The sequence below is a fragment of the Peromyscus californicus genome, unplaced genomic scaffold (genome assembly GCF_007827085.1).
Source record: "Peromyscus californicus insignis strain IS unplaced genomic scaffold, ASM782708v3 Scaffold_23__1_contigs__length_62951481, whole genome shotgun sequence".
Classification (NCBI taxonomy): Eukaryota; Metazoa; Chordata; class Mammalia; order Rodentia; family Cricetidae; genus Peromyscus; species Peromyscus californicus.
This window is the reverse complement of record NW_026294534.1, coordinates 60,916,596-60,943,529: the sequence shown is the minus strand read 5'-3', so window position 1 is coordinate 60,943,529 and position 26,934 is coordinate 60,916,596. Positions and strand designations below refer to the sequence as shown.

General features: G+C 65.3%; 3 protein-coding genes across 3 annotated transcripts; 1 reads left to right on the top strand and 2 right to left on the bottom strand.

Annotated features, from left to right (window-relative positions):
- The first annotated feature begins 679 nt into the window (after positions 1-679).
- B3gnt3 (UDP-GlcNAc:betaGal beta-1,3-N-acetylglucosaminyltransferase 3) lies at positions 680-2,062 on the top strand. The gene is made up of 2 exons (XM_052752823.1): positions 680-1,240; positions 1,343-2,062. The coding sequence occupies exons 1-2, from the start codon at positions 680-682 to the stop codon at positions 1,892-1,894; spliced, it is 1,113 nt and encodes a 370-aa protein (XP_052608783.1). The 3' UTR covers positions 1,895-2,062.
- Positions 2,063-3,757: 1,695 nt separating this feature from the next.
- On the bottom strand, positions 3,758-4,831 carry Insl3 (insulin like 3). Its single transcript, XM_052752754.1, has 2 exons — positions 4,633-4,831; positions 3,758-3,963 (listed from the first exon to the last, which is right to left on the bottom strand). Exons 1-2 carry the CDS (start codon positions 4,829-4,831, stop codon positions 3,758-3,760), a joined length of 405 nt encoding a protein of 134 aa, XP_052608714.1.
- A 643-nt stretch (positions 4,832-5,474) lies between these two features.
- Positions 5,475-23,889, bottom strand: Jak3 (Janus kinase 3). The gene is given in 31 exon segments (XM_052752560.1): positions 5,475-5,901; positions 6,775-6,885; positions 10,161-10,278; positions 10,815-10,987; positions 11,101-11,205; positions 11,207-11,232; positions 11,384-11,534; positions 11,536-11,574; positions 11,960-12,099; positions 12,805-12,955; positions 13,402-13,458; positions 13,460-13,554; positions 13,656-13,728; positions 13,730-13,789; positions 14,274-14,401; positions 14,714-14,786; positions 14,788-14,799; positions 14,996-15,127; positions 16,750-16,874; positions 17,418-17,604; positions 18,044-18,155; positions 18,293-18,348; positions 18,350-18,451; positions 18,541-18,663; positions 19,192-19,227; positions 19,229-19,478; positions 19,728-19,873; positions 19,989-20,100; positions 20,273-20,396; positions 20,581-20,773; positions 22,618-23,889. Coding segments are annotated over 30 exon segments (3,309 nt in total). The 5' UTR covers positions 20,765-20,773; positions 22,618-23,889; the 3' UTR covers positions 5,475-5,793.
- Positions 23,890-26,934: the final 3,045 nt, after the last annotated feature.

Here is a 26,934-nt window from a genome sequence, read left to right as displayed (position 1 = left end):
TCCTGCCTTGCTGTTGGCCGTTCAGCTCTTTATTAGACCATCAGGTGCTTTAGACAGACACAGTAACACAGCTTCACAGAGTTAAACAAAGGCAACATAAACAAAAGTAACACCTTAAAATAATAGTCTACAACAACCCAGACCGTGAGGACAGGAGGATGGGCAGCTCAAGGCCATCCTCAGCTACACAGCAAGTTTGTGGCCAGCCTGGGCTACATGACCCTATGTCAATGGGGAATAAAAGTTTCCTGAAAGCGAGATCATTCAGGCTGGGGTTCTGGCGGATTTATAAGAGTTTATCATAAACATCAAATGGTTTCTGCCTCCGCCTTTCACCCACCTCCATGCTGGGCAGGGCTGGGACCCAGAGCAGCCGGACAAGACACAGAATAAGTTTGCAGTCACAAAGGGACGCGGACCGGAAGTGCCAGGGGACCGGAGGGCCAATAAAGGATGCCTGGAAAATGGACCATCCAAAATGGGTTTTGAGGGAGGATTGGAGTTTGCCAAAGGAGACAGCTGGGGGTTCAAGGGTCTGTGAGAAGCAGGTCTGGGTTCAAGTCCAGCGAGAGTCAATTGGGGGGAGGGGACGTGAGCGCACGTGTGTGTGTCCACCAGCGCGTGCGCTGGGTGTTGGGGTGCACAGCTCCGGTGACCTCGCTCTAGGACCCCCGACGCCATGCGGCTGTCCCGGCTGCGCCCGGATGTGAGCCTGGTCCTGGCCATGGCTGCCGTCGCGCTGCTGCTCCTGTATCACATGTCGCCGCCTGGCTGCCCTGCTCCCGAGAGGCCCTCGGAGCCCCAGGAGGTCCCCACGTGGCCCCCGGGACCCCCGCGCGCGGCCCCCACCCCGTGCCGGGCCAACCTGTCGGTGGCGGCGCACCCGGACTTCGCGGCGCTGCCCGCGCACGTGCGCGACTTCCTGCTGTACCGGCACTGCCGGGACTTCGCGCTGCTGCGGGAGCCGCCGGCCGCCAAGTGCGCGCAGCCCGTGTTCCTGCTGCTCGCCATCAAGTCGTCGCCCGCCAACTACGGGCGCCGGCAGGTGCTGCGCCGCACGTGGGCGCGCGAGCGGCAGGTCCGGGGGGCGGCGCTGCGCCTCCTCTTCCTCGTGGGCAGCGACCGGGACCCGCACCAGGCGCACAAGCTCAACCGGCTGCTGCAGCTGGAGGCGCGCGCGCACGGCGACATCCTGCAGTGGGACTTCCAGGACTCCTTCTTCAACCTCACGCTTAAGCAGGTGGGCGAGGGAAGCGGGGTTCTGCGGTATGCCTAGGAGACCCAGGCAGGGGGCGGGCCTGTGGGACCCCGCCAGCCCGCGCGTCCCCCACTCCACCCACAGGTCCTCTTCCTGGAGTGGCAGCGGACTCGCTGCCCCAACGTCAGCTTCGTGCTCAATGGAGACGACGATGTCTTCGCGCACACGGACAACATGGTCACCTACCTGCAGAGCCGCGACCCGGACCGCCACCTCTTCGTGGGGCACCTGATTCAGAACGTGGGTCCCATCCGCTCGCCCGGGAGTAAGTACTTCGTGCCCACGCTGGTGACCGAGGACGAGCACTACCCGCCCTACTGTGGCGGCGGCGGCTTCCTGCTGTCGCGTTTCACGGCGGCCGCGCTGCGTCGCGCCGCGAGTGTCCTCCCAGTCTTCCCCATCGACGACGTGTTCCTGGGCATGTGTCTGCAGCAGCAGGGTCTGGCGCCCGCCTCGCACAACGGGGTGCGCACGGCAGGGGTGCACGCCCCCAGCCCCCGCCTGTCGTCCTTCGACCCCTGCTTCTACCGGGGGCTGCTGCTCGTGCACCGCTTCCTGCCCTTCGAGACCCTGCTGATGTGGGACGCGCTGAGCCAGCCCCAGCTGGACTGCGGCCAGCGCGGCCTGGTCTACTGAGCCGCTGAAAAGCTCTTGGTACTGCTCACCGCAGGCGCTCTGGATCGAACCAAACGCCAGCGGGACTTTGGATGGCTGCTAACAAGTGCCGCGGTCAGGCCCAGCTCAGGGGCCCCGGTGTCAGGCTCCCTCAGGCCCCGAGGAAGTGGGGCAGGGGAGCGAGGCGGATCTTGACTTGGCCCCAGTGGTGTCCCTCAAGGACTCAGGGAACAGCGTAGGGGTGGGAGGGGTCTGTGTCCCACAGACAGGGGTGGCGGGAAATGAAGCCCGTGGAAGGCTGAACCCCGGGCTCGGCCTCTTTTCATTTTATTGATTTAGAATTATTGTTTCGGGCTGCAGAGATGGCTCAGCGGTTAAGAGCGCTGGCTGCTTTTCCAGAGGTTCAATTCCCAGCACCCACATGGCAGCTCACAACTGTGTGTGACTCCAGCTCCAGGGGATCTGATACCTTCACACCAATGCAGATAAAATAAAGTTAAATAAATCGTTAAAATAATAATAATTGTTTCATTGGGTATGCCACACCGTGGGGGGGAAGGTTCCCCCCTTCCTCCGTGTAGCTCCTGGGGCTTGAACTCAGATCCTCAGGCTTGGCGGCAAACTGAGCCCTCTTGCCAGTGCCCTTTTAATTTTTTTTCAGCACCATTCACGTTCTAATGCCATCTGCTCTATTCTGCCCTCTCTTTTACCTTTAATATTTTATTAACTTACAAAATCGAGCGTCCCAAGTCCCCCTTGCTCCCCTCCTCCGTTCATACTCCGAGTTTTGTTTTTTCCAAGGGTCTGGGTGGACGCGGCCCATGAAGCGGTCTCCTCCCAGCCGGGCTCTCACACCCTCCATAGCTCCCCCGGCCCTCGGCCTGTGGACCCAGCCAGGCCTGTGCGGTCTCCCCAGCGGTTCGACCCTACGCTACCTGCCCTGTGGGTTTTTGTTTGTTTTTCTCTAGAGACAAGGTCTCATGTAGCCCAGGCTGGCCTCGAATTCCCCTTATAGCCAAGGATGACTGTGATCGTCCGTGATGAACTCCTGATCCTCCGGCCTCCACCTCCCGGCGCTGGCGGCCACTGCCTCAGCCCCGCCCCCTCCGTCTGCTGTACACCTACTGTGTTCCTCTCTGCCTGGGGAAGGCCCCTGAGGTGTCAGCGGAAGGTGAAGGGCTGAGGGGGGAGGGTAATCTGTCCTCCACGGGACAGCCTGTGCAAACGCCCTGAGGCGGGTCCCTGCTCATTCCGGGCTGTAAGTGAGAGGGTGCGGGGAAGGGGGAGCCACAGACGCCGGGGTAGGACGACGGGTTCAGGGGTCACATTGGGGCGCTTGGCAGAGGCTCCCTACTGTCCCAGCCCCCAGCCGAGGCACACCTGCGGGGGACCTCAGTGTGCCCAGGAACAGCCGTGCTGCTCCGGGAATGACGCTGGCACAGCCCGGGGCCTGCGTCACCTCAGGACACAGAGCTCTGCACATGACCTCTGTCCTGAGCCCTAGTCCAGGGCTTGCGGTTTAGGATCCCCATGCGGGGGCTCAAACCCGCTTGACTTTTCCAAGCAGCAAACCCCCAGCCTCAGTTTCCCCCGTGGATCCTGGTCTCGCCTCAGGTCCGTGTGTGACCGGAGGAGGAGAGTCGCTGCCCCCCACCCACGTGTGGCTTTTCCCAGACAAAACGTATGAAGTTGCTTTTTTATTTAGACTGTTGGGGACACAGGCCATGTTGGAGGGTCCTCCCGGGGCAGGACACGTGACCGTCTTTTTCTGAGATCTATGAATGACTGGGGCTTCTCCGAGGCAAACGAGTGTTGCATTCACACGGGCGGTGTCAGCATCCTGTCCTGGACGACCAGGACCCACCGCCTGAGCCCAGGGCCCCTTCAGTGGGGACAGAGGTGCAGCAGGTCTTGCTGGGTGCAGCCAGTGAGACAGCAACGGTGCACAGGGTTGGTGGCCCCGCTGCTGCGGCGGCGGCGGCGCTTAGGAGCCTGGGGAGGAAGCTGCAGGCCGGGGTCCGGAGCGGGGTCCGTGTCAGCCGCAAGTGCATGCAGGAGCTGCCGCTGCTCCAGCCACCGCAGCAGCTCTCCTGCAGGCAGAGCAGGAGTCAGCTTAAGGCCCTCCCAGACACTCGGCACGCGTCTATTTTTGTGCCCAGTGAAAGAGGAGCATTTACACAGTGCCTGCCGAGCACTACATAACTCTCAGCGGCCGCCCACCCTGTGTGTGTCTCCGTACACCTCCTGTGCTCCCCAGTTTCTGCGCATGGAAAGCTGGGGTCCCTAGGACTGCAGTAAGGACGGGAACCCCCCTGTGGCTCTCTGCACTGGAAGGAACTCTGTGCCCTGGAGCTGAAGGTGGAGTCCCCGCCCCGAGCCCCCCAGGGAGAGCCATAAGCCAGTGATTCCAGCCCTGGGGCCAAGGCAGGAGGATTCCTGTGAGTCTGGGGTCACTTTATGTTGCATGGTGAGAATCTGCCTTTGAAAAAAAATAAGCTGGTTGGTGACGACTATGCCAGCCACCCAAGCTCAGCAAGCCTAAGGTGAGGAGTTCAAGGTCATCCTCGGCTACATTGTGAGTCCAGCCTGGGCTATGTGAGATCCCGTCCCCAAAATCTGAAGTGGGGAAAGTTAAAAAAAAAAAAAAATCCATGACCTCCAGTCTGCTGTTATGGGGGAGGGGGGCCGCGACACCATGCCGGGTCTGCCCCTCTCGGTGGACCGCGCGTGTCCACTCCGCCCCGCCCGTCCCCACTCACGGTCGCGGGCGTCCACGGGCTGCGTGGCCTCGGGGGACCAGCGTGGGCCCCCGCACACCCTCACCAGCGCTCGCACCAGGTGGTGGCCGCAGAGCTTGGCGCGCGCCTCGGGGGGCTGCGGGGATGGCAGGGCGAGCTCCAGGGCCGGCAGCAGCAGCAGCGGCAGCAGCAGCAGCGGCGGCGGCCGCAGCGCGCGCATGGTGGCTGGAGGCGGCCCGCGCCGACGCCGTTTATAGTCGCCTGGCGCCGCCCACGGGCCTTGGCGGGGGACACCGCGTGCAGCACCCAGAAGGTCGGGGCTCGGGTCACGGCCGGGCTGTGTGTCCAGCAGGGACCCTGAAGTCCCAGGTGCCAGGACATCCCGACACTTTAAAACAAGCCAAGTGCCCCTCCTGTTGTGAGGGCGGTGCCCACAGGTTTTGCTGGCACTGGGAAAGCTGAGACAGGAGGATTGCTGAGTTGGAAGCAGTTTGAACTGTGAAGGAGATGGGAGGGGGTTTTTATGTCTTGGTTTTGTCAAAGAGGGAAACTGAGGCTGGGAGAGGGGAGGAGAGAACCCGAACGACCCCCTCCCCTGTTCCTCTACGTGGGGGGCTAGTCCCTTGTTGGGGGCCGCGGCATCTTCCTGGGGTGCGCAGTTCTGGCCCTGCCCAGCTCGGGCCTTGGCCTCCGACTGCCCCAGCCCGGAACCAGCCCCCCCCGCCCCCCAGCGAGCCAAGGACCACAGCTGGGCAGGAGGGAGGGGGTGTCCTTGGGTTTAGCCAAGGCCTCTCCTTCCAGCTGTCTCTCCTCAGAACCCCACACTTGGCCCCCAAGCCTGAACCACACTCTCCATCTTTTCTATTGAATTCATTTATTCACTCAACAAACACTCCCAGAGCCAACCTGTAAGGAGGCTGGGCTGAGGTTTCACTGCCCCAGGAGCCCTCGGGGTGGGGAGGTGGGGACTGACACAGACACCGTCAGCTTCAGGAGCAAGGGTGGCCGAGGTGGAGCGGTGTTGGGAGGCGGCTGTGCCAGGGAAGCAGAGCCTGGGTCACATTTAAGATCCCCTCCTGGAAGGAGGGGTGGGAAGGGTGGGCGGGGGGCGGGGATGAGGGCCTGTGGGGGTGGGGCCCAGAGGCGGACAGCTCCCCGCTGAGGTCGGCGCTCCCCGCACTGCTATCCCGGGTTTCCACGCCACAGCGCGTCCAGCTGCGGGCTCAGGGCGCTGAAGGCCGGCCGGTCCTGCGGGCTGGGCGCCCAGCACAGCTGCATGAGCTCCTGAACCTGAGGGCGGGGAGACCAGTGAGCAGGGCCTGAGCTGACGGACCGGGCTCCACTCGGCCCCACAACTCTCCATGATGACAGAAACTAAGTCCGACTGCTGTGTCTCGACAACCCCCGCTTCCGTCTGGAGACAGGGTCTCACACTGCCACACCTCGCCCCACATTTGCTTTTCCTACCACTCAAAGGCACCCCACCCCACCCATGGCCATGTCTCTGGGAATGACTTCTCCCAGCTACTCCAATTGGTGCCGTTCGCGCCTGGGAGAGGCCTGGCAAATCCCTGAATTTTTATTTTTTTCCGAGACAGGGTTTCTCTGTGTAGCTTTGCGCCGTTCCTGGATCTCGCTCTGTAGACCAGGCTGGCCTCGAACTCACAGAGATCCACCTGCCTCTGCCTCCCGAGTGCTGGGATTAAAGGTGTGCCACCACCGCCGGCTCCCCTGAATCATCTTTTAATGCGCCTTAGAAACTGTAGCTCAGTGGTGGGCTCTAGCATGTGTGAGGCCCTGGGTTCAGTTGTCATCCTTACAAAAAAAAAGTAAATAATAAAAGAAAAATTTAAATATGGATTCGGGTTGTGGTGGGGCACCATTTGTCTTCCCTGTCACGGGAGACTGAGGCAGGAAGACGTCTGGTTCCAGGCACCCAGGCTGCACAGCAAGACCTCGTCTCAACAAAGGTAAAATGTCATTTCTACCCTCGCCACACAGCCTCCTTCCTCCTGTTAAGCAGGGTCATTCCCATTCTGCATACAGGTAAACGGGATTTGCAAGACGCCTGTCACTAGCCACACTGTGGGGGGGGCAACTTGGGGCCAGGACCCCCGCTGTCAATCAAGAATGGAACCTGGGAAACTAGTCTGCCTCCCTCACCTCGATGGGGCAGGAGGGAGGTGGCGGGAGGCGGCGGCCCTCGGCCAGCAGCTCCAGAAGGCGGCAGAGGGCTGGCCCTTCACGCTCCGGCCCCATCATGCGCAGGAACTCCTGCAGGAAGGAGGGCTGGGGTCAGGAGGAGGGCTGGGGTCAGGAGGAGGGCTGGGGTCAGGGGGAGGGAGGGCTGGGGTCAGGGGGAGGGCTGGGGTCAGGAGGAGGGAGGGCTGGGGTCAGGGGGAGGATGGGGTCAGGGGGAGGATGGGGTCAGGAGGAGGATGGGGTCAGGAGGAGGATGGGGTCAGGAGGAGGAGGATGGGGTCAGGAGGAGGAGGATGGGGTCAGGGGGAGGATGGGGTCAGGAGGAGGATGGGGTCAGAAGGAGGATGGGGTCAGGAGGAGGAGGATGGGGTCAGGGGGAGGAGGATGGGGTCAGGGGGATGATGGGGTCAGGAGGAGGATGGGGTCAGGAGGAGGAGGATGGGGTCAGGAGGAGGAGGATGGGGTCAGGAGGAGGAGGATGGGGTCAGGAGGAGGATGGGGTCAGGAGGAGGATGGGGTCAGGGGGAGGATGGGGTCAGGAGGAGGAGGATGGGGTCAGGAGGAGGATGGGGTCAGGAGGAGGATGGGGTCAGGAGGAGGAGGATGGGGTCAGGAGGAGGATGGGGTCAGGAGGAGGATGGGGTCAGGAGGAGGATGGGGTCAGGAGGAGGATGGGGTCAGGAGGAGGATGGGGTCAGGAGGAGGATGGGGTCAGGGGGAGGAGGCTGGGGTCAGGAGGAGGATGGGGTCAGGAGGAGGAGGATGGGGTCAGGAGGAGGAGGATGGGGTCAGGAGGAGGAGGATGGGGTCAGGAGGAGGATGGGGTCAGGAGGAGGAGGATGGGGTCAGGAGGAGGATGGGGTCAGGAGGAGGAGGATGGGGTCAGGAGGAGGATGGGGTCAGGAGGAGGAGGATGGGGTCAGGAGGAGGAGGAGGGGTCGGGAGGAGGCTGGGGTCGGGAGGAGGAGGGGTCAGGAGGAGGATGGGGTCAGGAGGAGGCTGGGGTCAGGAGGAGGATGGGGTCAGGGGGAGGATGGGGTCAGAAGGAGGATGGGGTCAGGAGGAGGAGCATGGGGTCAGGGGGAGGAGGATGGGGTCAGGAGGAGGATGGGGTCAGGAGGAGGATGGGGTCAGGAGGAGGAGGATGGGGTCAGGAGGAGGAGGATGGGGTCAGGAGGAGGAGGATGGGGTCAGGAGGAGGAGGATGGGGTCAGGGGGAGGATGGGGTCAGGAGGAGGAGGATGGGGGTCAGGAGGAGGATGGGGTCAGGAGGAGGAGGATGGGGTCAGGAGGAGGATGGGGTCAGGAGGAGGATGGGGTCAGGAGGAGGAGGATGGGGTCAGGAGGAGGAGGATGGGGTCAGGAGGAGGAGGATGGGGTCAGGAGGAGGAGGATGGGGTCAGGAGGAGGATGGGGTCAGGAGGAGGAGGATGGGGTCAGGAGGAGGAGGATGGGGTCAGTAGGAGGAGGATGGGGTCAGGGGGAGGAGGATGGGGTCAGGAGGAGGATGGGGTCAGGAGGAGGAGGATGGGGTCAGGAGGAGGAGGATGGGGTCAGGAGGAGGAGGATGGGGTCAGGAGGAGGAGGATGGGGTCAGGGGGAGGATGGGGTCAGGAGGAGGAGGATGGGGTCAGGAGGAGGATGGGGTCAGGAGGAGGATGGGGTCAGGAGGAGGATGGGGTCAGGGGGAGGATGGGGTCAGGAGGAGGAGGATGGGGTCAGGAGGAGGAGGGCTGGGGTCAGGAGGAGGATGGGGTCAGGAGGAGGAGGATGGGGTCAGGAGGAGGAGGATGGGGTCAGGAGGAGGAGGGCTGGGGTCAGGAGGAGGATGGGGTCAGGAGGAGGAGGATGGGGTCAGGAGGAGGAGGATGGGGTCAGGAGGAGGAGGATGGGGTCAGGAGGAGGATGGGGTCAGGAGGAGGAGGATGGGGTCAGGGGGAGGATGGGGTCAGGAGGAGGATGGGGTCAGGAGGAGGATGGGGTCAGGAGGAGGAGGATGGGGTCAGGGGGAGGATGGGGTCAGGAGGAGGATGGGGTCAGGAGGAGGAGGATGGGGTCAGGAGGAGGATGGGGTCAGGAGGAGGATGGGGTCAGGAGGAGGCTGGGGTCAGGAGGAGGATGGGGTCAGGAGGAGGATGGGGTCAGGAGGAGGAGGATGGGGTCAGGAGGAGGAGGATGGGGTCAGGGGGAGGATGGGGTCAGGAGGAGGAGGATGGGGTCAGGAGGAGGATGGGGTCAGGAGGAGGATGGGGTCAGGAGGAGGAGGAGGATGGGGTCAGGAGGAGGATGGGGTCAGGGGGAGGATGGGGTCAGGAGGAGGAGGATGGGGTGGGGAGGAGGAGGATGGGGTCAGGAGGAGGCTGGGGTCAGGGGGAGGATGGGGTCAGGAGGAGGAGGCTGGGGGTCAGGAGGAGGATGGGGTCAGGAGGAGGAGGATGGGGTCAGGGGGAGGAGGATGGGGTCAGGGGGAGGATGGGGTCAGGAGGAGGATGGGGTCAGGAGGAGGAGGATGGGGTCAGGAGGAGGATGGGGTCAGGAGGAGGATGGGGTCAGGAGGAGGAGGATGGGGTCAGGAGGAGGATGGGGTCAGGAGGAGGAGGATGGGGTCAGGGGGAGGAGGATGGGGTCAGGGGGAGGATGGGGTCAGGAGGAGGAGGATGGGGTCAGGAGGAGGATGGGGTCAGGAGGAGGAGGAGGGGTCGGGAGGAGGCTGGGGTCAGGAGGAGGAGGATGGGGTCAGGAGGAGGATGGGGTCAGGAGGAGTATGGGGTCGGGAGGAGGAGGATGGGGTCAGGAGGAGGAGGATGGGGTGGGGAGGAGGAGTATGGGGTCGGGAGGAGGCTGGGGTCAGGAGGAGGATGGGGTCAGGAGGAGGAGGAGGGGTCGGGAGGAGGCTGGGGTCAGGAGGAGTATGGGGTCAGGAGGAGGCTGGGGTCAGGAGGAGGAGGATGGGGTCGGGAGGAGGATGGGGTCAGGAGGAGGATGGGGTCAGGAGGAGGAGGCTGGGGTCAGGAGGAGGATGGGGTCAGGAGGAGGATGGGGTCAGGAGGAGGATGGGGTCAGGAGGAGGAGGCTGGGGTCAGGAGGAGGATGGGGTCAGGAGGAGGATGGGGTCAGGAGGAGGAGGGGTCGGGAGGAGGCTGGGGTCAGGAGGAGGATGGGGTCAGGAGGAGGATGGGGTCAGGAGGAGGAGGCTGGGGTCAGGAGGAGGAGGATGGGGTCAGGAGGAGGATGGGGTCAGGAGGAGGAGGCTGGGGTCAGGAGGAGGATGGGGTCAGGAGGAGGATGGGGTCAGGAGGAGGAGGGGTCGGGAGGAGGCTGGGGTCAGGAGGAGGCTGGCGACGCACGGCCGAGGGGCTGCAGCTCTTTTCGCTGTAGGTGAAGAGCTCGTACAGCACCACGCCGAAGCTCCACACGTCAGACTGGCGGGAGAAGATGTTGTCGGACAGGGATTCTGGGGCGTACCTGCGGGCGGGCGGGACGGGGCGTGGTCGGAGCAGGTGTGGGCGTGGTCAGGGCAGGGAGGGGCGGGGCGGGGCGGGGCCTGGCGCCTACAAGGCGGCGCAGAGGCTCCCCGGCACTAAGGGATAGAGGGGCGCCCGTGGGCGGGGCCAGACTGGGGCGGGACGCTAAGCGGATAGGGCGGGGCTCGGGCCCGTCAGCTTTGGATGATGGGCAGCCAGACGTAAGTTACAGGAGCCAGAGTCGGGAGGGCAGAGTAAGACGGAGTGCAGATGGATGCCGCCATGGGACGGGTGGGCCCGAGGGACATGGAGGGCGGGGCCATGGAGAGGCGGGGCCAGGGAAGAGAAGGCCGGGGGCGGGGCCTGGGCGGGGCCTGGGGGCGAGGGTGTGGTCACCAGAGAACGGGGGGAGAACGGAGAGGGGCGTGGCTACGTTGGCCGTAGCGCCCCTCTGTGGAGGGCATCGATGGGGCGGGGCCTCGCTGCTGTGGGCGCGGGGTCCCAGTGGGCGTGGCGTCTGGGGCCTGGGCCTCGCACCAGAAGATGGGGCTCTGGCCCGGCTCGCGGACCACGTAGTAGTCCTTCCCGAGCGGCAGCAGCTTGGCGAGGCCGAAGTCGGCGATCTTCACATGCGCCTCGCTCTCCACCAGGATGTTTCGCGCAGCCAGGTCGCGGTGCACGCAGCGGCGCGCGCCCAGGTACTCCATGCCCTGCAAGGGGCCGTGAGAAGCGCGTGGGCCCGTGATCCCGGGGCGCGGAGAACTCCCGACCCGCAACGCCAGGGTCTCCGGGCCCAGGTCCCCGGCCTCCGCGCTGGCCGCACCTTGCAGATCTGCCAGGGCGAACAGCAGCAGGCGGCCGGTGTGCAGGCTGCGCGCGGTGGGTGGCGCTGCAGGAAGTCCCGCAGGCAGCCGCTGGGCAGGTACTCCCATCACCAGCCGCAGGCTCTGGCGACCTGCGGACAGCCACAGCAGTTCTTGCGCACCTTCTACCGGGTGCGTTGGTTCGTGCAAGACCCAACTATGGAAGCTGAGTCGCATGGCCCCTGCTCAACCGGGCCCGACTGGGGTTTCGAACCCGCTCCGAATCCCCTGCGGGCCGCTCACCCGGCCCGTAGCTAACTCCCCGGTACTTGACGATGAAGTCACTGTGCAGCGCCTTGAGGATCTGAATCTCGCGCTGGAAGTCCCTCTGCTGGTCTGGCCCGCTGTGCTGTAGCTGCTTCACTGCCACTAGCGGTCCTGTATTGTCCCCCAGGCGGGTCATAGCGGCACAGCTCCACACTGCCGAAGTTGCCCTGGGGGAGGGGGAGGGTCGGCGGGCGCATCTGGGGCCCAGGGCTGCGGGCTGCAGGGCCGCCTGCCCCGCCCACTCGCGCGGCCTGCCCCGCCCACTGGTACCTGCTGCCCCCGCCCACTCGCGCCGCCTGCCCCGCCCACCTGTGCATGCTGCCCCGCCCACTCGCGCCTGCCGCCCCTCCCACTGGTACCTGCCGCCCCTCCCACTCGCGCCGGCTGCCCCGCCCACTCGCGCCCGCCGCCCCGCCCACCCACGCCCCGCCCACTCGCGCCGCCTGCCCCGCCCACCTGTGCCTGCTGCCCCCGCCCACCCGCGCCCACGCCCCGCCCCCACCCGCGCCCGCCCACCCCGCCCACCCCGCGCCCGCCGCCCCGCCCACTCACCTTGCCCAGCAGCGAGATGTACTTCAGGTGCCTCTCCTCGAAGATGGTGGGGTCCTGGCAGGCGTGGAGCTGGACGCCACTGCACAGCTCCTCTCGGGGACTCAGGCTGCCGGGCGTCGGGTCCGAGAGGAGCTCATAATCTGGGGGTCACATGTGTGAGTGGGGTGACTTGGGGCGTGACCCTCCAGCTGGACACTGTCCTCTCTGTGCGCTACAGCCAGCCCGTGGGCACCGCGGGAAGCGGAAACCGCCACCGTCCCGCAAAGGCGCCGGCTGTGGGATCCCAGTGGCACTCACGCAGGGGCGGGGGGGCACGGAGTGACGACAGCCTGGGACCCCCTCAGATGAGGACATCGTGCCACAGAAACTTAAGATTAATAAAACACAGTCCCAGCACGCCGAGAGGCCGAGGCCGGAGTCCAGTTCGCGGCCAGCCTGGGCTACAAACAAATGCCTATGGAGTCCTGAGGCCCGTTCGCCGCTGCAGGGGTCTTAGACTGTCGGAATCCGCAACCTCCCCGGGACACGCCCCCTCCCGGGACACGCCCCCCTCACAACGCCCGGACCCGCCCTCTCCCCGGACACGCCCTTCCCTGGGGGCCTTCCTCCGCCCCGCCCTGGGAACCGCCCCCTTCCCACCCCGAGACCCGCCCCTCTCCCGACCCCGGAACACGCCCCCCTCCCCACCCGAGGATACTCCCCCTCACGCCCCGGGACCCGCCCCCGCCCCGCCCAGGGACCCGCCCCTTCCCCGGCCCCACCCCACCCCGAGACCCTCCCGCCCCCCCGGCCCCCGAGACCCTCCCGCCCCCGGCCCCCGAGACCCTCCCGGCCCCGGCCCGCACCTGACGTAATGAGGCCGTTGAGGTCCCTGAGCACGGCGCGGAAGGAGGGCCGCCGGCCCGGGTCGTAGGCCATGCACTGCGCGATGAGCGCCGCCAGCTCCGTCCACTTGGGGGCCGGCAGCTGCCCGCGGTCCTCGTAGAACTTCAGCTTCTGGGGGTGGCGGAGAACGCGCGTCACGTGGGCCCCGCCCCGGCCCCGCCACCGCCCCCGGCCCCGGCCCCGCCTCCGCTCCCGCCCCCGCTCGGCCCCCGGCCCCCGTCCCCCGCTCAGCTGCCGCCCCGGCCCCGCCCCGCCCCCCGCTCGGCCCCGGCCCCGCCCCCCCGCTCAGCCACCGCCCCCGGCCCTGGCCCGCCTCCGCTCCGCCCCCCGCTCGGCCCCGGCCCCGCCCCCCGCCCCCCGCCCCCCCCCGCTCAGTCCCCGCCCAGCCCGCGCCCCCGCCCCCCGCTCAGCCACCGCCCCCGGCCCTGGCCCCGCCTCCGCTCCGCCCCCGCCCAGCCCGCGGCCCCGCCCCCTCAGTCGCCCCGCCCCCCTCAGCCGCTCCGCCCCCGCCCCCGCTCAGTCCCTGGCCCGCCCCCGCTCCGGCCCCGCGCCCCCACCTTGGCCGGCTCCAGCGAGGTGATGTGCACGGGTCCCCCGCTGAACACCTCCCACGCGGGTGGCGCCGAAGCCCCACTTGTCGGCCTCCAGGCCGAGCGCGCGGGCTTCCTGCAGACACTCGGGGGCCACCCAGGGGATCCTGTCGGTGAGCACTGGGGGACGGGCGCCGGCGGTCACCTTCCGAGCACGCCCCGCGCGACTCGGAGGGAGGACGCGGTGCCGACGGGGGTGGGGCGGGCTAGCCTGCACTCACTCTCCAGGCTCAGCACCGTGGGGCTGACACCAGGGTCACTCAGCTTGATGAAGGGAGGACTCCCGTCAGCCCCCCTCGCGGGCCAAGAGCACCTTCCGCGCCGAGACGTTGCCGTGAGGGAGGCCTTTGTCCTCCTAAGGGCGCGGGGACACCGGCGGGTCAGCCGTGGACGCGGGGCGCGGCTGCGCGGCGCCTGGGCATCCTCCAAGCCCGCCGAGGCCGCCCGGGTAGAGGCCCGCGGGCCCTGGCGGGTCCCCGCTTCTCGCTCCCGTCCGGCTTGCCCTGAAGTCTCTTATTTTGGTTTTTCTCTGTGCAGCCCTGGCTGTCCTGGATCTCGCTCTAGACCAGGCTGGCCTCGAACTCAGGGACCCCGCCTGCCTCCGGCCTCCCAGGGCTGGGATCAGTGCGCCAGCGCCGCCTGCCTTCCTGATGAACTCAGCCCTCAAGACCCCAAGCCCGAGGTTCCCTCTTTTGGAAAAGGCTTCCCCGCAGCCTGCCCCATCCCTCCCTCTGAAATACCCGCTCTCTCATCCTTACAGGCTCCTAGCCACACTGCAGAGCCCCTTTTCACTCCCCGCCCTCTGCGGAAGGCCCCCTCTGGACGCAGGGGACTCTCACCAAATAGTTGAGGGCGTAGGCCAGCTGCTTGATGACCTGCAGCTTCCAGCTGGCCGGCACCAGGCGGCCGCGCTTGCGCAGGTACGTGTCAATCGCTCCCAGGTAGACAAATTCCTGCACCATGATGCCTGGGGACGGGGAGCACGGGGTCGGTGGACACCGCCCTCGGCAGCCCCCGCCCCCCCGTCTGCCCTTTGCCCTTAGCACAGGCGGAACTTTCGTTTACTATCAGCTCAACTGACTCAGCTCAATACAAGAGAGGCTCAGAGAGGGGTGTGCAAGAGGTGCAGTGCTGCACAGCAATTAGCCAGCAAGGAAATGGAACCGTGGGTCTGGGCGTGGGTCTGGGGGTGTGAGGTGGGTGAGTGTGGGGGGGTGTCAGAGGCACCATGCAGGTCGGGTGGGGGCGGGGCGGGGCTGGGATGCAGGACGGGGCTCACTGTCTCCAGCCATGCAGACGCCATGCAGCAGCACCAGGTGCGGGTAGGATACTTGGCTCATCAAGCTCGCGGCCCTCCAGAAAGGACTGGGGGAGGGGAGAGCAGAGGATGCGTGGACTCCTCCCGCCCGTCCCCAGGGTGTCCCCGGACCCCCGTCCGTGGGTGCCGCCCCCCCGCCGCTCTCCGCCGCCAGGCCTTGAACTTCTAGGTCCCAGTGATCCTCCTGCCTCAGCACCCCCGACTGCGGGGACCACGGTCCGCTCCGTGTCCGTTCCGCCTCACCTCCATGCAGTTCCGGTGCCTGGCGTCCATGACCTTCAGCAGGACTTCCGTGTCGTGTGTCTCCCCGTCCACGGCCTCCCGCCGGCGTCCCCGGTAGATCTTGGTGAAGGAGCCGTGGCCCAGGTTCTCGTGCTGGGGGGGACACCGAGGCGGCCACGGTTGACAGCGGCCCCCATGTCCCCAGAAGGGTCCCGGGGGCCCTCACCCCTGTCCTCACCCCTGTCCCTCACCCCTGTCCTCACCCCTGTCCTCACCCCTGTCCCGGGGACCCTCACCCCTGTCCTCACCCCTGTCCTCACCCCTGTCCCGGGGACCCTCACACCCCTGTCCTCACCCCTGTCCTCACCCGTCCCGGGGACCCTCACCCCTGTCCTCACCCCCGTCCCCGGCGACCCTCACCCCTGTCCTCACCCCTGTCCCTCACCCCTGTCCCTCACCCCTGTCCTCACCCCGTCCCCGGCGACCCTCACCCCCTGTCCTCACCCCGTCCCCGGCGACCCTCACCCCTGTCCTCACCCCTGTCCCGGGGACCCTCACCCTTGTCCCCGGCGACCCTCTCCCCCCGTCCCCGGCGACCCTCACCCCCGTCCCCGGTGACCCTCTCCCCCCGTCCCCCGGCGACCCTCACCCCGTCCCCGGCGACCCTCACCCCCGTCCCCGGCGACCCTCACCCCCGTCCCCCGGCGACCCTCACCCCGTCCCCGGTGACCCTCTCCCCCGTCCCCGGGGACCCTCCCCCCGTCCCCGGCGACCCTCACCCCCTGTCCCCGGCGACCCTCACCCCGTCCCCGGGGACCCTCACCACCCCCGTCCCCGGCGACCCTCACCCCTGTCCCGGCGACCCTCCCCCCCGTCCCCGGGGACCCTCACCCCCTGTCCCGGCGACCCTCACCCCCGTCCCCCGACGACCCTCCCCCCGTCCCCCGGGGACCCTCCCCCCCGTCCCCGACGACCCCCCTCCCTCCCCCCGTCCCCGGGGACCCTCCCCCCCGTCCCCGACGACCCTCCCCCCCCGTCCCCGGCGACCCTCACCCCTGTCCCGGCGACCCTCACCCCCCGTCCCCGGGGACCCTCACCCCGTCCCCGGCGACCCTCACCCCCCGTCCCCGACGACCCTCCCCCCCGTCCCCGGGGACCCTCACCCCCGTCCCCGGGGACCCTCACCCCCGTCCCCGGCGACCCTCCCCCCCGTCCCCGGCGACCCTCACCCCTGTCCCGGGGACCCTCTCCCCCGTCCCCGACGACCCTCCCCCCGTCCCCGGGGACCCTCACCCCCGTCCCCGGCGACCCTCACCCCTGTCCCGGCGACCCTCACCCCGTCCCCGGGGACCCTCACCCCGTCCCCGGGGACCCTCACCCCTGTCCCGGGGACCCTCCCCCCCGTCCCCGGCGACCCTCACCCCTGTCCCGGGGACCCTCACCCCGTCCCCGGGGACCCTCACCCCTGTCCCGGGGGACCCTCACCCCGTCCCCGGGGACCCTCTCCCCGTCCCCGGCGACCCTCACCCCCCGTCCCCGGGGACCCTCCCCCCGTCCCCGGCGACCCTCACCCCTGTCCCGGGGACCCTCACCCCTGTCCCGGGGACCCTCACCCCTGTCCTCACCCCTGTCCCGGGGACCCTCCCCCCGTCCCCGGCGACCCTCACCCCTGTCCCGGGGACCCTCACCCCCGTCCCCGGGGACCCTCCCCCCCGTCCCCGGCGACCCTCACCCCTGTCCCGGGGACCCTCACCCCCGTCCCCGGCGACCCTCACCCACTCCAGGCTGTCCGCAGGGATTGTGTGGAAGCTCAGCTGCGTTAGCGCGCAGCAGGACGGGGCGCGGCCGGGGGCCGGGGCAGGGGTGCAGCTGGTTCTCACCACGATCAAATTGGACTTTTCTAGGGGGCAGAAGCAGGAAAACAGAGGTCAGAGGTCAGGGGCAAGGGATCCCAAGAGCCCCCTCCCCGCACTAAGCCGGGAACGCCCGGAATTCGCTCCTGAGGAACGATTTGAGAGCGCTGGGCTCTGAGCGGGAGGGTCCCGGTCACAGCTGTCCTGTGCCAACCAGGGCGCACTGTGGGGTGGGGGCGTCCCGGCGGGGGGGGCGTCCCAGGGGGGGTCGTCCCAGGGGGGGTCGTCCCGGCGGGGGGGTCGTCCCGGCGGGGGGGTCGTCCCGGCGGGGGGGGTCGTCCCGGCGGGGGGGGTCGTCCCGGCGGGGGGGGCGTCCCAGGGGGGGTCGTCCCAGGGGGGTCGTCCCGGCGGGGGGGGGGGTCGTCCCGCAAACTGAACGACCGACTTTGTACAAAGGCAGCGTCCGCTGGATCGGGCCACCCCTGAGGACTGCGTCAAAAATCGACGGCGCGTTCCCTCCTACCCCGTGCCCCTCGGCGTCTGCCCCACCCGAGGGCTGCTGGGGTGGTGGGGGAGGCAGACCGGCTCACCCTTGGGTCTGGGGGTGCAGCAGGAGGTGAGGTTCAGGGCGGCGCCATCCACATGCAGGCCTGACTGCCAGCAGGCTGCCAGCAGCTCCCGGAGGCTCCGGTGCGGCTGGCTGAGGCCAGCCAGGGAGAAGGCCCCCGCGGGGTCCCGGCGGATGAGGCAGCCCTTGTAATCCGGGCCGAGGGGCGTCTGCGAAGGGGCGGGGAGCTGAGGCGGGTGCAGGCGGCGCCCCCACCCGCGGCCTCGCCCGCGCCCCGGGCTGGGAAGTGCACCCGAGCTTTCCTGAGGTTTTGAATTACTTCTGCATGCTTCCGTGTAGATGACGCGGGCAGCCAGGGCAACTTACGCGGGTCGGTGCGGCCTTCCACACGTGGTGCCAGGGGTGGAGCTGGCATCCTCAGCCTTGGTGGGAAACACCCCCCCACCGCCCCGACTCCATCCCCGCATGTTTTGATGCGCAATCTTGCTATGTTAGCCCAGGCCGGCCTGTAAACTTGATCCTCCTGCCTCAGCCTCTTGAATTCTAGGAAGAATTCCAGGCTGGTGCTCTTCAAGGAAAAATGAGCACTCCTGATCCCAGCATGTCATCTCCTCCAGGAAGCCGTCCTGGCACCGGCAATGAACCAACCTGCACGCAGGCAGTGAGGAGAAAGCTGTCATAGTCCTGAGGGCTGCGGCGGAGAATGTAGGAGCCCGGGAGGGAGCCGGCGGCCTTCAGCTTGTGGACCGCGAAGTCTAGCCTAGGCCAGGACGGAAGCCCAGTCAGAGCCGGACAGCTCCCCGCCGCCCAGACAGCTGCGTCCCGCCACTGCCCGGGACCCTGAGGTGCCTCGCAGGGCCCCGCCCCCACGGTGACCCCAGGCCGCCCGCTCCTCACGTGATGGGTCCGTGGCACAGCTCTGCCACTTCCTCCAGCAGCCTTGGCGGCGCCACCCTCCTTGCAGAAGAAATGCCTGGAGTCGCAGGTCAGGCGGAAGTAGCCATCTACGAGGGCCACGAAGGACAGCGCCTCGGGCAGCCCCGGGAACTCCGCTTCCTGGGCGGGAGAACTCGTCAGCGACCGGTGGAGCCCCAGGCCGCCCGCCCCGCCCCGCTCCCAGGCTCAGCACCAGAGCCAGGACCCACCAGGATGTGGCTGTCCATCCTGGTGATGGTGACCAGCCGCTGCTCCCCTGCCGGACCCACGCGTGGGGCCTGCTTGATGCTGACGTCCACGATTTCGGGAAAGTCACAGAAGGTCTGGAAAAGCTGAGAAGGAAGGCCGGGCGGAGGCCGGGGAATTGCATCCCGAGCGCTCCGGGCCTCGCTGAGCCTGCAGCCCTGACCCAGCCCTGCCGCGCGCCCTTTTCCCTGAGGGGACCTCGGCCTGGCACTAGCTACCCACAGACCCAATCCCACGACCCCTGTCTGACCCAGCCCCATCTAGCCAGGCCCACGTCACGCCCCCGACTGCCCCGCCCACCGACCGGCCCACGGACGCCAGGCCCCGGGTCCCTCCCCTGACTAGCCCCGCCCCTGACTGACTAGCCCCGCCCCAGGCTCCAGTCCCTGGCAGCCCCGCCTCCAGCTAACTCCGCCCCTGGTGCTGCCATTCCCCGCCCCCAAACTAGCCCCGCCCCTTGACCGGTCCCCTTGCCTGATTGGTTCCTCCCGATTGGCCCCGCCCTACTCCGGCTTCTAACTGCTCTCCTGATTGGTCCTGCCCCAGGCTGGCCCCTTCACTGGCCGCCCCGCCCCCCGCAGGGCCCCTCCCCTCCCAAGCCCTGCCCCTAGCACCTCGTGGTCCCCGGGGCTCCAGGCGACGCCGCCGCCCGCCCTCGACGCGCAGGAGCCCCGGCCCCTCCTGGGCACCCGGGAGCCCCACGCGGAAGGTCTCGGCGGCGGCCGCCGGGTGCAGCCGCTCCAGGTCCAGGATGTACTTGGCCATGAGCGAGTAGCGGTCGGCCTGGCAGGCCACCACGCGGCGCAGCGCCTGGAGCACCGTCCTGCGGATGCGCCTGCGCGTCACGAAGCTCAGCCCCTGGATCAGGTCGCGCAGGCCGGGCGGCAGGCAGGCCTTGTAGCTGTGGGGTGGGGGGCACGCCGGGGCTCAGGGTGGGGAGGGGGCCCGAAGGACACGCGACAGACATCGAGGACCTTCCAAGCAGAGGCGGGCTGAGGGAGAGGGTGGCTGGCTGCAGGAGCCGGCATGGGAAATGAGGTATGTGTAGGAGTTTGGTAAGGTAAAACGATAGGGCCGCAGGCGCAAAGCCAGTTGAGACCGGGGACAGACAGGCCGGGAGCCAGGTCACTGGCAGGCCCGAGGCCCTCACCTGACGGTCTTGAGCAGTTCGCCGGGCCGCTGGGCCTGCTCACGGGCCATCTGGGCCAGGTCCAGCACCGCCAGGCTCAGGCACTCTCCCTGCTCCTTCAGGCTGAGGCCCACGGGGAGGCGCCCACTCACCAGGTCACTGCGGTGCTGGGGTCGGGCACAGGGGGTGGCCAGGTGAGGTTCTGCCCAGCCCGGACCTGGGAGGTCGTTGCCTTGGGGTCCCCATCCCCGGGTTGAGCCTTCCCCGCCGAAGACTACAAACCTGGGCGAAGAGGTGTTCTAAAACATGCAAGTCGAGAATGGCGCTGGTCAAATCTTTGCGCAGCCCAAAGCGGTGACATGTCTCCAGCCCAAACCAGCCAGGGAAATAAAAGCTGTGGGGTTCAGAATGCGGTAGCGCAGTCAGCTCTGGCTCCACAGGGCCCAAGTTGTCGCTGATGTGCTGTGTGGCCTGCAGCAAACGGCTCACCCTCTCTAGTCTTAGCCCCTACTGTGGACTGAATAGTAACACCACCCTGAAGGTGAACGGAGGGGCTCACTCCCTACCGGAGCCTGTAGACCAAGACTTGAGTGTCCACGTCCTCCACGGAGAAGATGTGACTTGGAGGGAACCAGCAAGACAAGTCCTCGGTGGCCAGAGCGAAGAGCGAGTGATAGACAGGCAGGATGCCTGAAGGGAATGGGCTCATCAGCTCAGTCATCCGTGCAGCAATACAGGCTGAGCCCATGGTCCCTCCCTTACCAAACTTCTACTCATCCCTCAAAGCCCCAGCACCAATGCTGACCACTCCTTTTCTCCATAGATGTCTTGCTCAGTCCTAGCAAGTGGCCCAGGCATCTAGGGTCCTACTCACCACAGGCCTTGGCTGCCTGCACACACAGATCCTCTGCCAAGTAGTCCCCAAAAGAGAATGACAGTCGCTGGGGAGGCCCAGATCCCCGGGGAGGAAGGAGGACATGCAGGGATCCTGCCTCTGAGGATGAGAGGCTGCAGGAGCGCTGAGGGATCAGAGGTGTCTCCTCACTTGGAGGTGCCATGACTGTAACCTAGAGAGGCAGGGAATCAAACCAGAAGGGGGCTGGACTGGAAGGGAGAAGAGCCACGAGCCCCACGCCACCGCTTGGCTGGCGGCCAGGAGTCTCCGGGTTCTGCATGAACTCACACACCCCCTTGCACTTCTCTGCGCCCAGGGCAGACATCTCCAACTGACCCACAAGCCTCCACACCCCAACCTGGTCAGCCAGGCCAGTACCCGAGGCAGGCATGAGCAATCAACAGCAGACACAGAAATAGGCCTGAGCAGGAAGCAGCAGCGGTTAGAGGGATGGGGACAGCTGTCTTTCCTTGTGGGTCCTCAGGTCACAGGAGCTGGGGCTAGAGGCTTCTGCACCTGGGCCGATGGGTCCCCTGTGCGCCAGCCTGTGGCCTGTGTCGTCCCCCCAACGCTTGCTGGTCTCTTCACCCGACTCCCCCTGCCCATCCAGCCTGTACTCTGTGGGCCTCAGAGGCCTCATAGGGGGGGTCCCCCGCAGGGGCCTAGGGACATGCGCTTCCCAGCCAGCCCTCCACGGGGCCCTCAGAGCCGGTGCGAGCACGGGGCGGGGCCTGAGCCCCCTGAGAAGAGGCAGGAAACAGCCGGCAGGCCCCAGCCCTGCCACCTCAGGGCCAGGAAGGTGGCTGGGAAAGGCACTTGCGGCCAAGCCTGAAGACAGGAGCTCCATCGTGAAGCCCACGACACAGGGCTGCCCTCTGCCCTCTGCATGGGCACCCTTCCATAATAAAACAACAAGAGCAGGCCTGGTGACTTGTCACCGCCCGACCCCCGACGAGGGAGGCAGAAGGCCAGCCTGGGCTGCATGACACTGTGCATAGGGACAACAGATACATAAGTAAACAGTGCTCCAGTGCTCGGGACGCGGCTCAGTGGCCCAGAGCACCGGCCGCTCCAGCGGAGGACCTGCGTTCGGTCCCCACCCACGGCGGCTCACAACCATCGTCCGCGCTAGCGGCCCCAGCGCCCCCTTCTGGCCTCCGCGGGCACTGCACTCATGAAGCTCATGTTCACAGGAAACGGCCGGTGGCCGAGGGCTTTAGTCCCAGCGCTCAGGAGGCAGAGGCAGGCGGGTCTCTGTGAGTTCGGGACCAGCCTGGTCTACAAAGCGAGTTCCAGGACAGCTGGGGCGACATACTGTCTCAACAAATAAATACCCCAAACAAAATACGCATAAAAGTAAAAGTAAATAAAAATAAATAAACTAACGCCGGGCAAGGTGGCCACATCCGAGCACTCTGGAGGCAGAGGCAGGAGGATCTCTGTGAGTTTGAGGCAGCCAGTGCTTCAAATAAAGTTAACCTATTACTGTATGTGTGCTACACGCGTTCAAGGCCAGACCCTGTCTCAAGAAACAAACAAGGCCGGGCAAGATGGCTTGGCGGGTGGAGGCTTGCCCCAAGCCTGAGACCCCACTCCGGGAGGTTGTCCTCTGACCTCCAAATGTGCGCCGCAGCAATACACTCACACAGAATAAAGTTAATAAAAATGTGTAAGCCATCATCATCATTTCCCCCCACTCCTGCGGCTCCCGGGGAGGCCGCAGGAGGATGGCTGCGAGTTTGGGGGCTCCATGGTGAATTCCAGGCCGACAGGGCTACGGAGGGACAGCCAGCTTCAGAATACAAAGTGAAAGAAATAAGACAGCAAAGCGGATACGAGTCTTAGAGGAGCACGAGCTTTTACCGAACCGAAAGCTCCGGCCCTTTTCTTGCCGAGCCTTGGGCCGGAGGGTGGGGGAGCCCCCGGCGCATGCGCGCTGCTGCGGCCGCCCGGTGCGGGGCCCCCGGCTGCGCCCCGCGCCCCCCCGCGCCCGGCGCCCGCGCCCCGAGCTCCTACCTGAGGCCGCGCCGAGGCGGCGGCAGCCGGCGCCGCGACAGGAAAGTCCCCGCTCCTTCCTGTGCGGCCCCCGAGCTTCCTGGCCGCCTCATTTACCGAAAGTCAGGGCGCCCTGGGGGCGGGGCGGGTGGGAGACCAGAAACCTGCGAAGCTGGGGCCACCCTGCGGGCGTGGGAGCCTGGTGACGGGCGGGCAGGAAGGGAGGAGAGCTGCCGGGGACCTGGGTGGGCAGAGGGGGCCCTCGAGGCTGCTGGGCACGCCTGTCCTCGGAACCGCCTGGGCCTGCCCGGCCGGGACCTGCTGCATCCAGCACACACTTCAGGCTTCAGTTTCCACTCCACCCCAACCTTTAACCTCGGAAAAAACACCGAGCAATGTGCTCTTTTTCCCACCGGAGGGAGAAAACGCAGAACCTCCGAGCCACCCCGTCCTGATGAGCTGAAAGCAGCCCTCTCCTGGGGACCCCACCCCGCACTGGGCGTGCTCACACTTCCTCTGAAAACCGCCTTGTATTGATGTCCCGCTCCAAAGCTACGCGGTGGGGGCCTGCGAGGCTGGGCCGGTGCGGGCGCTTGCCACACAGCTCGAGTTCAATCCCTGGGACCCACAGGCTCAGCCTGGGGGTTCTGGAAAGAACTCCTCAAGCCGGAGCGGGTAATCGGGGAGCCCTTCCTCCATCCCTGGCTCTAGTGGCATCCTCAGCTCCCCAGCACGCTCCGGATCCACTTGTGCCCTGCGCCCGGTGCCTCTGTTTATCCGTCTGTTGCCAGCGTGGCTGCTGCACGGGGTGGAACTGAGAGTGAACACGGCGCTGTTCTGTGCAGACGGAGCCGGTTCCCCTGAAGCACGCCAAGTTCTCTGCTCAGATGTCTCTCCCCGAGCCTCAGACCCAGAGCGTCTGCAGCTCCTGAAACACCACGCAGAGCAGGCCTCTCGGGCTGCCAACATGGCTGGGAGAGGCCTGAGTGAGGAAACAAGACTTCGGAAATGGAAACACGAAGAGAGAGCAGGCGTGATGTGGAGGACGAGGCAGAGGGTTGACAGAAGAAACCAAGGTGTGCCACACAGCTCTCTGTGAGAGGCTGGGGGCGAGGCTCAGGGTAGAGCACTCGCTGAGCCCCTGAGATGCCATCCCAGTTACAAATGAAGAAGCTGGATGGCTCCATTGCTGTGGTGTCGGAGACAGGGGGATGGCCACCACCATAGCTCCAGGCATGACAAACCCTGTCTCAGGGAAGAAGGTGGACAGTGCATGACAGAGCTGGACGGAGGACATCCTCCTCTGGCCTACACACACACACACACACACACACACATACACACGCACATGCACATGTGCACACACACACACACACGCGCGCGCGCACGCACACACACGCACACGCGCGCGCAGACCCCTGAGCTGCCATTGTCAGGCATGGTGGCACACGTGTGTAATCACAACACTCAGGAGGCCCAGGCAGGAGGATTGCTGCAACTCTGAGCCAAGTGTGGTTCACATAGCACATTTCAGACCCGCTTAGGGCACATAGCCAAACCGTCTTAAAAAACTAATAATACTTTTTTTAAGAAAAGAAAGGAAAAAGAGCGACTGTTGTGTTCGTTCATAAAAAGTTCAAAGCACACAAAACAGCTACATTTGTGAGAGGCAAGAAGAAGGAAAATAAGGAAATTAAAGATTTTGAGCGACAGGGAGCAGTGGGGCCCTGCGGGGACTGACAGCCCACCACTCCCCTTACTTACCACTGATATCTGTCTAAAAATTTAAAAATGGAGCCGGGTGGTGGCTCACATCTTTAATTCCAGCACTCAGAAGGCAGAGGTAGGCAGATCTCTGTGAGTTCGAGACCAGCCTTGCCTGTTCTACAGAGCAAGTTCCAGGACAGCCAGGGCTACACCCAGAGAGACCCTATCTCGAAAAACAAAACAAACAAAAACTTGGAGGCCTTAGAATTCCTGAGTTTCCAGGTTGGAACTCAAATGAGCTGTTACAAAACCATAGGACTGGTTTGTTCTGATCTTTCTTCTGTAGGTGGTGAAACTTAGGCGTTAAGTGTCAGGAGATAGCTTGGGCTTGGAGATGGAACCTAGGACACTCTGCAAGCCAGGCCAGTGAGCCACGCCCCCAGCCCCTCATTGGGGGATTCTAGGTGGGGCTCCACCCCTGAGCCACGCCCCCAGCCCCTCACTGGGGATTCTAGGCAGGGCTCCACCCTGACCACGCCCCCAGCCCCTCACTGGGGGATTCTAGGCAGGGCTCCACCCTGACCACGCCCCCAGCCCCTCACTGGGGGATTCTAAGCAGTGCTCCACCCCTGAGCCACGCCCCCAGCCCCTCACTGGGGATTCTAGGCGGGGCTCCACCCCTGAGCCACGCCCCCAGCCCCTCACTGGGGATTCTAGGCAGAGGCTCCACCCCTGACCACGCCCCCAGTTCCTCACTGGGGGATCCTAGGCGGGGCTCCACCCCTGAGCCACACCCCCAGCCCCTCACTGGGGATTCTAGGCGGGGCTCCACCCCTGAGCCACGCCCCCAGCCCCTCACTGGGGGATCCTAGGCAGGGCCTGAATGAGGCTAAGGTCCTGAACACCTCCTGTTTTGATGAACCTCGGTGTTGTGCTGTGACAGAGACTCTGTGAGCTCAACCTGGTTTTCCAGGCCCAATAGGAAGAGCTCTGTAGGTACGGAAGGCAGTAAACGTAGCAGAGCTGGAATCAGGACCCAAACACACAAAGGGAAGGGTCTCAGGCTGTGAGGAGTCAACTCTGAGGTGGGCGTGCTGGCTTCGGGCCTGCAGTCCAGCAACTCAGTAAACTGAGGCAGGAGAGTCAGGAGGCTTAGCTCTCCAGGGCCGTTCCCATGAACCCAGGACCTCCCATGAAAAGACTGGAGTGGATTCTAGAATTTATACCAACACATATAATCATGCACGTGCATGAAGGTGGCCTGGAGGACAAAGGGAGCCGGCGTATTAGAGGGGCGGTCATTATGCGGTATAACCAAGTAACAGAGGGGCTGGAGAGGTGGCTCAGCGGTTAGGAGCACTCGCTGCTCCTGCAGAAGACCTGAGTTTGATTCCCAGCGCCACATGGGTGCACACCACCATCTGCAGCTCCAGTCCCAGTGATCTGACAACGTCTTCTCTCCTCCAGGGCACCAGGCACTCGGGTGGCGCCTGACACAGGAACAAAACACTCACCGTTGCGGGAATTTGATTGCACTGTGAAACTCTTGAGACTGTGTTAATAAAATCAGCCTTGGATCAGAGGGCAGAGCCGATGACTAGCAGACAGGAATTAGCCCTAGAGAAGACGTAAGAGTCAGAAATATGGACATAGAAACACCCAGGAAGGAGTAGGGCAGGACCTAGGGATATGCGATGCTTTTGATTTGGGGCAGCTGGAGAGAAGCTTTTCTTGCTGGGTCTCTGGCCAAAAGGTCAGCTGGTTGCTTCTCGGCTTCTATGAACTAGAAGGTTTTCACCCCAATAGAACCATTGGCGGCAGTGGCCAAGCTGGGACTGGAAATCCCGCCAGCCTGGGTCTGAGCAGCAGGGTGCTGACAGTTGTTAAAATATCAGTAGGTTCAGGTTTGGCCACTAAATCGACAGAAAAACAACCCACACACATAAAGTAAAAGTAAATAAACTCAAGCCCAGCCTGGTCTGCAGAGGGAGATCCAGGACAGTCAGGGCTACACAGAGAAACCCTGTCTGGAAAAACAAAACAAAAATGTAAATCAGCTTCTGCTGTTTGGTTTTCAAGACAGTGTTTCTCTGTGTCGCCCTGACTGCCCTGGAGCTCGCTCTGTAGACCAGTCTGGCCTCAAACTCAGAGATCCGCCTGCCTCTGCCTCCCGAGTGCTGGAACTAAAGGCGTGCACCGCCACTAATTGGCTAAAGTAAATAAGCTTTAACAAGAGCAGCAGAATTGAGGCGTGGTGGCACACACACACACACACACACACACACATACACACACACACACGCAGCAGCAGCAGAGGATGGTGAAGATCAATGTGCTCCTGCGGGACCGACCCATGGAGGTGTCTGCAGAAGTCTGAGGATGCGATTCTGTCTACAGAACCTACGGAAGGAGCTGCTGGCGGTGTGCACCACCAGTCCCGTCTCCGGGAGCTGCAGACAGGAGGATTCCTGCCGCTCCAGCCACAGCAGTGAACCGCAGGCCTCTCAGACACTGCCAACAACAAAAACAATAATAATAAATAGATGATCTGTGCATGAGGACTTGCACCCAAGGTTGTCTTCTGGGCTTACATGCGCAAGTGTGTGTATACACACTCACATACATACACAG

Excerpts from the sequence above, each read along its gene's own strand:
- Insl3 (XM_052752754.1), bottom strand. The coding sequence starts at position 4,831 with ATGCGCGCGCTGCGGCCGCCGCCGCTGCTGCTGCTGCCGCTGCTGCTG. Across the intron at positions 3,964-4,632 it reads GCCCGTGGACGCCCGCGACC|GAGAGCTGCTGCGGTGGCTG; the intron begins GTGAGTGGGGAC and ends CTCTGCCTGCAG.
- B3gnt3 (XM_052752823.1), top strand. The coding sequence starts at position 680 with ATGCGGCTGTCCCGGCTGCGCCCGGATGTGAGCCTGGTCCTGGCCATG. Across the intron at positions 1,241-1,342 it reads TCAACCTCACGCTTAAGCAG|GTCCTCTTCCTGGAGTGGCA; the intron begins GTGGGCGAGGGA and ends CTCCACCCACAG.